An 11,081-nucleotide genomic window follows, 5' to 3' on the forward strand; every position below is an offset into this window, starting at 1 on the left:
AATGTAACGGCCATTGTAGGAGAAAGAAATAACATCATGGAGAGACAAAAGGAGAGTCAAAAACACCCTAAATATGTTTAGAACTACAAATAGTTTTTTCTGTTGATTCTTGGTTTGCTTTTTTGTTTTGTTTTGTATTTTTGTCATTGAAATAGGCCATCACTTTTAAAAATAAGCTTTGATAACCTTTGTCGAGATCCACATTACATAAATCAATTTTGTCCTTTATTGTTAATTGTTAGAATATCAAATTTAACCGAAGGACTGTTAAGTTGCGTGGAATTGCTCTATGTCTAACCCTCCTCCTTTATCCGGGCTTGGGACCGGCAAAGTAACACAAAAGAGACACTTTGGCAGAGTTAGTTTTTTTTTTCTTTAGTTTTCTTACTTTTAGTTTAGTTTCTAACCTTATGCTGCACTTAGAAGCCTACAACTGATGTATCCATCAATTGGCTCCTTGAGCACATCAATATTTGCCGTTGGATTCAGCACCTTGCTACTCCCAGACTTTATCAGGCTAACCAAGCCGTCAAGACGTTTAGGAGGATCTACCTGCTCACCCTCAAAAGCCTTGATGGCCAACTGTACCTCACCAAGCACTGACTTCAAAAAAGTCAGATACAAGATGTTTTGAGGATCACTGTACATGGAGTATAAAACTTCAGCCATGTAACAGTGTTCACTGGACTTATTCACTGCAATAATTTATTTTAGTGTGACAGCGAAAAAAACATTTACATTGACATCCCGCTCTGTAAGCCAGGGCGGGATCAGCGGCGCCTTTGCGCATCACAATTCATTTTCAGTGTGTAAGCGGAGCGGTGTGGGTCTCCTCTCTGCTGCTCTGACTGCAGCCTCTGCCAGAGCTACTGTGAGACTGACCGCCTGTGTGAGTGTTTTGGGACGGGGAAGGGCTCCTGCAGCACACGCTGCTCGTTCACGACAGTAACTGCAGAACAACATGTGTTTTCAGTTTCCAGTCTCCAAAACACCAGAAACTCTCCAATAACTACAGTAAAAGTCTCTAGATTTGTCGCTAGTCGCTTTTGACAAAAAAAGTCGCTAAGAGGGTTTGGAAAGTCGCCAGATTTAGCGAGAAAGTCGCCAAGTTGGCAACACTGTTCCTGGCTGCTGTTAGCATCATGTCTCTCTTAAAGAGAAAATAGAGAAATCCAGGAATAAAAAGGGCTGAGAGCCCGCCCGCCTGATGAGTTTTTCCAGCCTGTTAGCACACCGACCTTTTTGTCATGTTACCCCCCCAGCAGACAACAGCATAAAAAAGCATACTAGCCACCACAGACTGATAGAACATCCACAGGAGTTTCCTGCAGATGTTAAAAGATCTCAGTCTTCGCAGGAAGTACAGACGGCTTTGGCCCTTCTTGTACAGGTGATCTGTACAGCATGTCCAGTCCAGCTTGTTATCCAGCCACAACCCGAGGTACCTGTAGTTGTCTACAATCTCCACCTTATCGTCCCTGATGGTCACTGGACGTGGTTGTGGGCTGGACTTCCTGAAGTCAATAACCAGCTCCTTAGTCTTTGAGGTGTTAAGCTGGAGATGGTTCATCTGACTCCAGGTGACAAAGTCACTGACCAGATTCCTGTACTCGTCCTCTCCATCATCCCTGATACACCCCATGATGGCTGTGTCATCTGCAAACTTCTGGATGTGACACAGCTCTGAGTTGTAACAGAAGTCTGAGGTGTAGAGTGTGAAGAGGAGGGGGGCCAGCACTGTCCCCTGAGGTACGATTATTTATATTTATATATATATTAGAATCTATTTTGTAATCTGATGATGTATTAAAAGCTTACCTACCTGATTTGGTCATGTGGTCAAAGCTGCCCTCGAGAGAAAACTATGAACCTGTTCCACCTCCTCACCTGTTGTATTTCCTGGTTTCTGTCCCCCCGTCACCTGTCCCACAGCAAATATGTTTCTTAGCTTTACAACCAGGCTCCTGACCCACGTCACTGTAGTTTATCAGATGTGTTTCTGTATTTATGTTCTTATATGTACACACAGCTAATATTTAAAAGTCTGCTCAAGGACTACTTTAAACTCATGTTTGGACTGTATTTAGATCCATGTCATATTGGAAGTCCATCGTTCAGAATGCCAAGCGGCATGTATGAACTTGCTTTTTACCATATTAGATAACATTTCTTACACAACTATGTGGATGCTGATTACATGCACACACAACTGTGTGGTTTAAAGCAAGTGTATCTCTAGACAATGTCTCAGCAGGACTGCATGTAATGAACTAAATGATGTTACTAACATGGACTACGGTTTTCGTCCCAATGAAGAAATGTGCCTAAAAAAATGAATATGGTGCTATGCGTCATGCGTAAGAGAAGGCAGCAATGTGTTTGAAAGACAGTGTGAACCAAACATTTAACTTGCCACTGTAACTCACATTTGCCAGTGAGAAGCTTAGCATGCGTTACAGAGAGAAAAGGCTTCATCTCTGTAAGAGGCTGAAGCTCAGGGAACTTTTCACACATCTTCTGCAAATATGGCCAATACCTGTAATGAGAAAGTAAAGGTATTAGTATTGTTGTAAGATATGCTAGGACCAGGGATGTCACCAGTATGACCACTGTAACCAATCAAAGGAAAAAAATGTGGTGAAATAAATGACAATATATGCTTGATGTGCAAGCATTAACACTTTAGCCATCTCACCTACAGCCACAACATCTGAAACATGAATGTAAGCGTTGAAGGATGAGGAGTGGGATGATTTGGTTTTCACCTCGTCAATCTGAACTAATTCTGATCTGACAATTGGTGTGTGTGTGTGTGTGTGTGGTCCAAGCAATGAATTCTAAGCAGAGATGGCAAAAGTACCCGCATTTCTTACTTGAGTAGAAGTAAAATACAAATGTAAAAAAACAACTTGAGTAAAAGTAAAAAGTAGTGATCCAAATATCTACTCAAGTAAAAGTAAAAAATACAGGCTCTGAAATGTACTCAAAAGTATTTTTAAAAGTAAAAAGTATTTCTATTGCATGATTCACTTTCTGCAAAGCTATTAAACACATAATAATTTATATGGATTCTACTTTAGCAATGTTATTGTTTCAACAACCACCGCTGTCTAGTATCTCAATGTAAACTGTCACAAATCATGTTTAAGGCCCAACCCTCAAGCAACTTTATTTAATAGCACTTTTTTAATACATCAGGTAACAAATGTTTAACACTTTACAGGTGTGTTTTTGTACGTGGCACACCCAGGAACTACAGATGAAAATAAGCTTCTCTAGCTATTTTCCAGTACAATAAACACTGTGATATCTTCCTGCCAAAGAAATTGAAAATGGAAAAAAGAAAAAGTTGCACACCATGCATTCAGTGAAGATCAATGAAAAACCCTTCACATTAAAGACAACACTTGTGCTCCTCATATGTTACTCATGTTTACACCTACACAGCACTAAACCCCCTCTCCACCTCTGCACTGCATCACTCCATCCCTCTATGCGAGTTTAATGTGAAGGCATGGTAAACAAAACAAATTTAACAAAATCTTTTGTTGAGCTTCATGAGAAGCAGGTTTTCCAAGTTCTCAGAAAGCAGCTTAGCCCTCTTGGGTCTAAAAATCATTCCTGCTGTGCTAAAAAGCCTCTCACAGGCAGCTGAGGCAGGTAGTGGTGTGTTGAGCTTAAGAGACAGGTGGCACACAGATGGAAATGTTTTTAGGATGTCCATGGTATCAGTTGGACTGGCCAGGTAGGACTCTAGTTGTGGTGTTACCGTCCCGTTGATCTGTCTGCTTGATTGACAAAAAGAAGTCCTCCTCTTCTGCTGACGACAGAGAGTCACCTGACTGTGCTGCACTACTCTGCTCCTACAGGTGGGTTTCGATGTAGTCAAGGCCTATGGGGGATATAAAACCAAATGAAGAAACAAAATTAGAATACAAGAGAAGGGGATGGACAGAAGAGGGAGGGACTGAGCAAGGGAGGGCAAGGAAATGAAGGACTATGGATGGAGGTGTGGAGAAGGAGGTAGGGAAGGGTTGTGGGGTTATAAGTGGAATTTATACCATATTTATATCCACTTTGGTTGAATGTACATATAGATGTGAGGGGAGTGAGTTTTAGGGTGTTAAGAATATTAAACATAATTTAAAAAATATAACAATACAATAAAAGAAAATAGGGGTGTCCTGATACGATATCGGAAATAGGTCTGATATCTGCAAAAAATAATCGGATTATATCGGACTGCATCAAAAATCTCCGATAAATAAGCAGTCCACTCCACCCTGAATTCTGGTCTAGCAATTCTTTCCAGCAGCGCTCGGATGCAGCATGCGTTTGGTTAATAATAAATGGTTAATAATAAATTGGTCAGTTTTTTTCCCTCATGCTTACTGTTGCTAAATATTGTTCTATGTTGGAGTAATATCACTTGATCATGCCGTTCACATATTCCACACTACAAAAAGGGTAAAAGTGTGTATGATTTATGTTGATATCTTATCGGACTGATATCAGTATCAATCAATCCCGAAGGCTGTGATATCGGTATTGTCTCAGAAGTGAAAAAGTTGTATCGGGATTTGGGACGCCCCTAAAAGAAAGCAGCACATACCACATTTAATGATGCCTTCATCAGTAGTCCAGCGTGTCCTGAACTTGGGGACAAGAATGGCAGCAGCAATCAGCTCTGGATCAGCAAGCGTCTCTCCAAAGCGACGTTCAAGCCCTGCTTGAAGAGCATCCACCAATGGCCCACAGTACTTGGAGGTGGTGTGAAGGTTCTGGAGCTTGGACTTGAGCAGTGTGATGGTGGGTACAAGCCACCCCATCTGCACGTTTGCCTCAGCCTGAAGAACATCAACTGCTTTTGCAACTGGGCTCATGGTCTTTGCATATTCTGTGAGAAAAGCAATCTCGGCAGGACTGAACCTGAGAAACATACAGATACACAAAACCATCAGTGTCTAAACAGTCAAACATTACATGCCCACAACACCTAAAACTATGCAAAGTTTGTGCTGTGTTCTTTGTAAGTGCATTATAGCATTATTACTTAGTTCTACTCCCTGTTAGGCCACTAGGCGGCACTATAAGTTAGCACTGCAGGTCATCACCTTTAGTGTTGGTAGAACAGCAGGGAAGATCACCTGAAAAGATGGTGAATAAAGAAGCTAGCTGCTCTTGTTGATGATCTCTTACACATTTACTTACACCAGCCGACCCTACAGTTAGGTGGTAATTAGGGCTGCACGGTATTGGAAGAAACTGGCATTATAATATTTTCCAACCCTGCGATATACATTGCGATATATATTTCAATATGAAAAGATACAAGAATTTCAGCAGATGACTTGAACAGCACTTTAAGTTCTGCCATCTTGTTGACAATGAACCTGCACTGATCTTAACTTTCTAAATGTTGCAAGTCTGTTTTTTTTCTGTTAGTTGTTCGTATTGTTATTTCTCATTGCCTGCTTTTAATCTGCTAGGACCTAAGTACGTTTTGTTTTATTATGTACAAATGTGAATTGTGTTTTACCACAAAAAGTTTGTTCTTCGCCAAACCAAGTAAGTGAGTGGGGGATCACTGTGCACAATGTATGTCAGGTACCTTTGAAATTAGATAAGAACACACGAGTTAATTTGCCTCCTACATTGCGATTTGACCTGCGATGTGACTATTGCGCACAAATATATTGCGATGATGCTCAAACGATATATTGTGCAGCCCTAGTGGTAGTGCAAAGTAAACTTACATCGGAATCTTCAGCGTGCTGCAGATCGCTGCAATGGCTGCTTCTCCTTGTTCTTTCACAATCCGTACAATCCTCTCAACAGCATAGAAGAGAGAATTCCACCTTGTAACAATAAAAAAGGGGTTACATTATATTTGTATAGTGCTTTACATCTGAAACAGATTGAAAGGGTTGAACACGTCTCAAAATGCAAAGTGTACCTTGTTTCACAAGGCCTCAGGAGCTGGAGTTTGCAGTGTTCTTCAATTATCTCTGTAGCTGAGGTGGATCTGCTGCTCTTGTTCCAGAGAGCCTGGCACTTTGCAAATGATGAGCGAGAGAGCTTTATGTAGATCCGGTCTTCATTCACTGCTTGGACATCAACTGTTGCCACCTGCGAATATCAAAGGACCGTGTTGAGAATAAGTGTTCAAACTTACATGTCATCCCTTGAATCCATAAACTCGATCAATCATCCACCAGGTTCAGAAGATGACAGGCACAGCGATGGTGCTTTGGCAGTTGGTATTCCAGGCCATCATCCTGCTCCAGCAAGGGGCCGGCTTCAACAGCCTCCATCATGATCTCTTCACCATCCTCCTCTCCTTATTAATAAAATATTAATTAGCATTCAAGGGTGTTTTTCAAGATATCCAAACACTTAGTAGTTATGTCATCTTCACAAACCAATATGATGCAACACTCACCTGATTCATCTGGCTCTGCCCCGAATGGTTCTGCATTGTTGTTTTCATCATCTACACCGTACACTCTGAAGGCTTTCAGAAAATTGGACCCACTATCTGTTGTTGTACGCACAATCTTGTCTCTGATGTTGAGCTCTAGACAGACAGACGGGTAAAAAAAAAAGGCATACCGATACGACACCACAGGAAATTTGATGATTGCACACATTAACAGTTAAGAATCCAGATATTCAGAGTTAAAGGCAAAGTATTAAAATTAATGAATGAATGCAGATGTGACAACAAGCCTAAATATTTAAACTGGATTGGACTCAAGGAAAATGCTACTAAACCTACCAATAGCCTACATACCTGTATGGATCTTAGTCAGAGCATCTGCAAGTGCAGTGAAGTTGTGTGGTCCTTTCAGCTGCTTGCATGCTAGTGCAGCAGAGCACTGCTGCAGACTTGTAGTGTCACGGATCAGCAAACTGGACCACAAATAAAGTTGGAACTGAGGAATAAGTGAAAACAGTGTTTATTGAGGTGATGAGAATTTCTCTGGGGAAACCAGGTCTGGTCTTTGCAGTCAGCTTAGCCAGCGGAGGGGATGGAAACCAGCAGGATGGTTTTCAGAGACCGTGACGTCGTAATAGTAGCTCCGCCGGGGCTGTGGGAACTGCAGAACCAGAAAGACAATTAGTTTGTTCTGATAGTTACAGAAGTGGACAATCCAGGCCGAATAAGGTCTCCAGGAATCCTCCAGAGTTTTCCGATGGCCAGGGGCAAGGTCGGTAATCCGAAATCAAAATCCTGAGGGCAGTCCAAGGGTCAGAGTACCGGCATAATGAATCACAGGCAGAGTCAACAGACAGGGGGCAGGCAGAATCGGGTTTTCCAGGTCGAAACACAGGTCAAGGATCAGAGACAGAGTGGCAGGGTTTACCAGACAGGGAGCATTCTGAGTCGGGATATCCAGGTCCAAAAACGGGTCACAGGTCAGAGATCAGGTTGGCAAGCAGGAAACAAAGGCTGGAAGCGTACAAGGATAAACCAACACGATCTGGTAGAGAAGAGTTGTCACAGACTGGTATATAAGCAGCCCAAACCAGGTGGAGCGCATCAGCAGAGTTGGAGGGAGAATGCATTCAGGGACGGCTGGGAAAACTCAGTGCCGACCACGCACTGTGACATGTAGGATGTATCCGGTGGGCTGTGACACCGATGAAGCCCTTTCTGTTTGCTGTCCAGCAGTCAGTGGTGGTCCCTATGAACTCCACATCATGCATCGCCGCCTTGAGATTCTCTTTCATCTCTGTAGTTGCTTTGTCAATTCTGCTCTTCATGGTATTGCGAACCATGATAGATGCGCCGGGTTGGAGGTATTTAATTAGACGTTGAAAACCCTGTTCTTCTACAACACTCAGAGGCTGCAGGCCATTAACCACAAAATCAACAAGACGCTCATCCACACCTTTCTGTGTTACACGAGGTGTATCCCACAGTTTCAGCTGCTTGGGTGTTGCTTGGTCATTCGGATCTTCCTCATGCTTCCTTTTCTGAATAGCTAGCTTGGTGTACTTCTCCAGGTATCTCTCGTGCTTTCTCTAGAGGGGCAAATGTAGGAGAGCCATGTGATACAAAGAGAGCCAAGTGATACAAATGTTTGTCAGGGCAGCATTGCCTTTAGCTTATAATGTTAGCCTTATATCATCACCAGCGGTGCACACAACCATTTTGATCTGGCTCTCAAATGGGGGAGCTGATTTTTTTAATCTATGAGTCATGGGTCAGATAGTTTTTCTGATAAAATGTGATTCAATACAAAATTTGCATTTAAGTAAATTATACAGATTAACATTTGACTTCATAAAATGAAAAAGACCCCCCCAGTTTCACTATAACTTTACTGCTGTTAACAGTACTGTTTGGCTTTGTTGAATTGTAACAGCAGCACCACCTACTTAAAATCATTTCCCCAGACAATGTTTGTATCCCTAAGAGCAAGAACATGAATTCTAACAGCAATAACGTCTGCACACTAAGATGTTAGGTATTCAGATGAGCGGTCTAATGTCAGCTTAGCTAACTAGCTTACACGTAGCTAGCGCTAATGACTTACCTTAATGTGTTTCCTGAGGTTTGACGGACTGTTCTTGAACGCCAATATTTCCTGGGGTTTTGGTTTGCACAAGATACAACGCATTCGCCAGGAGCTGCTTTTAGCACCAACAAACTCAAAAAGCTCTTTCAAATAAGGCCATGGGTGCAGCTCCCCAACAGACTGCTCCTGTGACTGAGCGCCATCCTCACCGTTGTCCATTTTGTGCAGCTGCTCAAACGTTGGTGGTGTAACAGGTGTGGGCGCGGAGTGGCAGACCTGCTCTGACACACACACACAATAAGCGCACACTTGTATGCACGCCCACAAACAGAGAGACAGGCAGCCTCTCCTCCTGCGTCTTTAAAAACCCAAAACAGTCCACGCACATTGGCGTCACAAAAAAAGTAACTAGCCTTTTTGGGAAAATGTAAGGAGTAGAAGTACCGATATTTATGTTGAAAATGTAAATGTAACTGAGTAAAAATAAAAAGTCATCAGATAAATAAATACTTGTAAAAGTACAAAGTACCTGAAAATCTACTTAAGTACTGTAACGGAGTATTTGTACTTCGTTACTTGCCATCTCTGATTCTAAGTAATCATGTATGGATGCTCATTAATGACTACTTCTGTTTACCATCCCAATATGGTCTTTAGTTTTAAGCTACTTCTTTTCATTTTGCATTTCTCCAAGGTCATGATTACTTGCAAGTCCATGTAAAAGAATTTTGTATTTGTAATGTCAGCTCCTTCTGTAGGATGAGTGGGTAGACATAAACTTCACCACGGTGGTGGTTCAAGCCTTGCAGCAGGACGCCATGTCTGCACACAGGTACTTCCAGGCCCTCCTCTTTTTTTTTTTTTTTTTTTTATTTTTTTTTTTATTATGATTTAACATATTGTACAATACATTGAACATAACATAACTGTCAGGGGGAAGATATACAGTTTAAACAGTTTATATACAGTTGAGTTCTTTTAGGATGTTAAAAGTCCTTGCTGCTTTTTGGTTCTCCACGTCTTTCAGAATGAGTCCGTATTGATACAGTTCAGAGGTGAAATGTTCAAAGGAGGGTTTTGATCCAGACCACTTAGATTTGTGAATATGGTATTTTCCAAGAATTATGAGAATCTGTATTGCATGGATGGCATTTTTGTCAAGATTATCATTTACATAGTATAGTAATACATCAAATACATTAAATAGTACATTAATATTTAATTTTTTATTTATAAAGGATTGCATGTTATACCAAAAATAGAGAGAATGTGTACAATGGAAAAAAAGGTGGAAAATGGTTTCTTTGTTTAGTTTGCAGAAATCACACGTATAACCTATATTTAATTTAAATCTTTCTAAAACTTCTTTGGCAGGGTAAATTCGATGTAAAATTTTAAAACATACTTCTTTCACTTTATTGTTAATACAATATTTGTTAAGAATACCACAAGCTTTTTCCCAATGTAATTCATTAACAATGGAAGACCAAAAGAATTTTGCTGCGGAAAGTGTATAACAGTTCAAAGAATTTCTTATTAGTCTGTTGCTACATTGTTTAGAAATAATGTCAACATCTACAATAAAAATGTGATTGGTTTGTCTAACATTAATGTCTGTGATATTACAGTTTCTAAAAAACCTGAAGGGCACCAGTGGGAATAGCATCAAAAATAATAGCATATTCCTTTGGTGTGGTTGGTATCCTAAACTTATCCAGAAATTCTGAGTATGATAGCAACAAGCCATTTTTATTCACAAGTTGACCTACCAGCAAAATTCCATTGTTAAGCCACAAGTGATTAAATAGTGATTTATTTTTGTACAATATATCTTTCTTGTTCCATATATAATACCTGTGGGGGCTAAAGTTATGTTTGTATAACAAAGACCAAGCTAAGAGAGCCTGTCTATGAAAGTCAGCTAATTTAATGGGGATTTTGTCCATGCAAAAATTACATTTCAACAAGAAGTTAATGCCACCAACTGAGTTAAATAAATATATAGGAAAAGCATTCCAGACGCTATTGGGGTTCTTTAAGAGCTGTATAATCCATTTAATTTTGAATGTGTTGTTCAATATATTAAAGTCTAGGACCTCCAGTCCACCCTGATCTCTGTTCCCTCTGATAACTTCTTTTTTAAGGTAATGGGGCTTTTTCCTCCAAATATAATTGTATAGTATCTTGTCTAACTGTTTAATAACCTGTGTTGGGACACATAGTGATAGTGAGATATAAACAGATCTAGAAATACCCTCAGCTTTAGATAGTAACACCCTACCATATATAGAGACATCTCTCATCAACCACGAATTTAATTTCTGCTTTGTTTTATCAATAATGGGATTAAAATTAAGCATGTGTCGCTGTTTTATATCTTTGCAAAAACCAACACCTAGATAAGTAATTTTTTCTTTAACTGGGATCCCACAACAAACAGACAGATTGCAAGATTTAACTGGAAATAAAACAGATTTGTCTAAATTCATTTTTAAACCTGAAACATTAGTAAATTCATTTATAATTGTTATGGCTTTGGAAATCTGATTTTTATCC

The 11,081-nt window shown here is 40.3% G+C and overlaps 1 protein-coding gene and 1 long non-coding RNA gene across 2 annotated transcripts; both read right to left on the reverse strand.

The window, feature by feature from the left end:
* Positions 1–3,863: 3,863 nt before the first annotated feature.
* Positions 3,864–6,317, reverse strand: LOC121648007. The gene is made up of 5 exons (XM_041997889.1): positions 6,216–6,317; positions 5,957–6,129; positions 5,757–5,858; positions 4,613–4,929; positions 3,864–3,892 (listed from the first exon to the last, which is right to left on the reverse strand). The coding sequence occupies exons 1-5, from the start codon at positions 6,315–6,317 to the stop codon at positions 3,864–3,866; spliced, it is 723 nt and encodes a 240-aa protein (XP_041853823.1).
* A 1,327-nt stretch (positions 6,318–7,644) lies between these two features.
* On the reverse strand, positions 7,645–8,624 carry LOC121650446. The gene is made up of 3 exons (XR_006012276.1): positions 8,544–8,624; positions 7,896–8,028; positions 7,645–7,756 (listed from the first exon to the last, which is right to left on the reverse strand). It is a non-coding gene; the product is annotated as an uncharacterized LOC121650446 (long non-coding RNA).
* Between the last annotated feature and the right edge of the window lie 2,457 nt (positions 8,625–11,081).

Source organism: Melanotaenia boesemani, chromosome 2 (assembly GCF_017639745.1).
Source record: "Melanotaenia boesemani isolate fMelBoe1 chromosome 2, fMelBoe1.pri, whole genome shotgun sequence".
Classification (NCBI taxonomy): domain Eukaryota; kingdom Metazoa; phylum Chordata; class Actinopteri; order Atheriniformes; family Melanotaeniidae; genus Melanotaenia; species Melanotaenia boesemani.

Bases quoted from the DNA above. Each gene is read 5' to 3' on its own strand.
- LOC121648007 (XM_041997889.1), bottom strand. From the start codon at position 6,317: ATGATGGAGGCTGTTGAAGCCGGCCCCTTGCTGGAGCAGGATGATGGC. The intron at 5,859-5,956 runs GTACACTTTGCA...TATTGTTACAAG, and splicing joins CTGAGGCCTTGTGAAACAAG to GTGGAATTCTCTCTTCTATG. The intron at 3,893-4,612 runs GTATGTGCTGCT...TATCCCCCATAG, and splicing joins TGAAGGCATCATTAAATGTG to GCCTTGACTACATCGAAACC.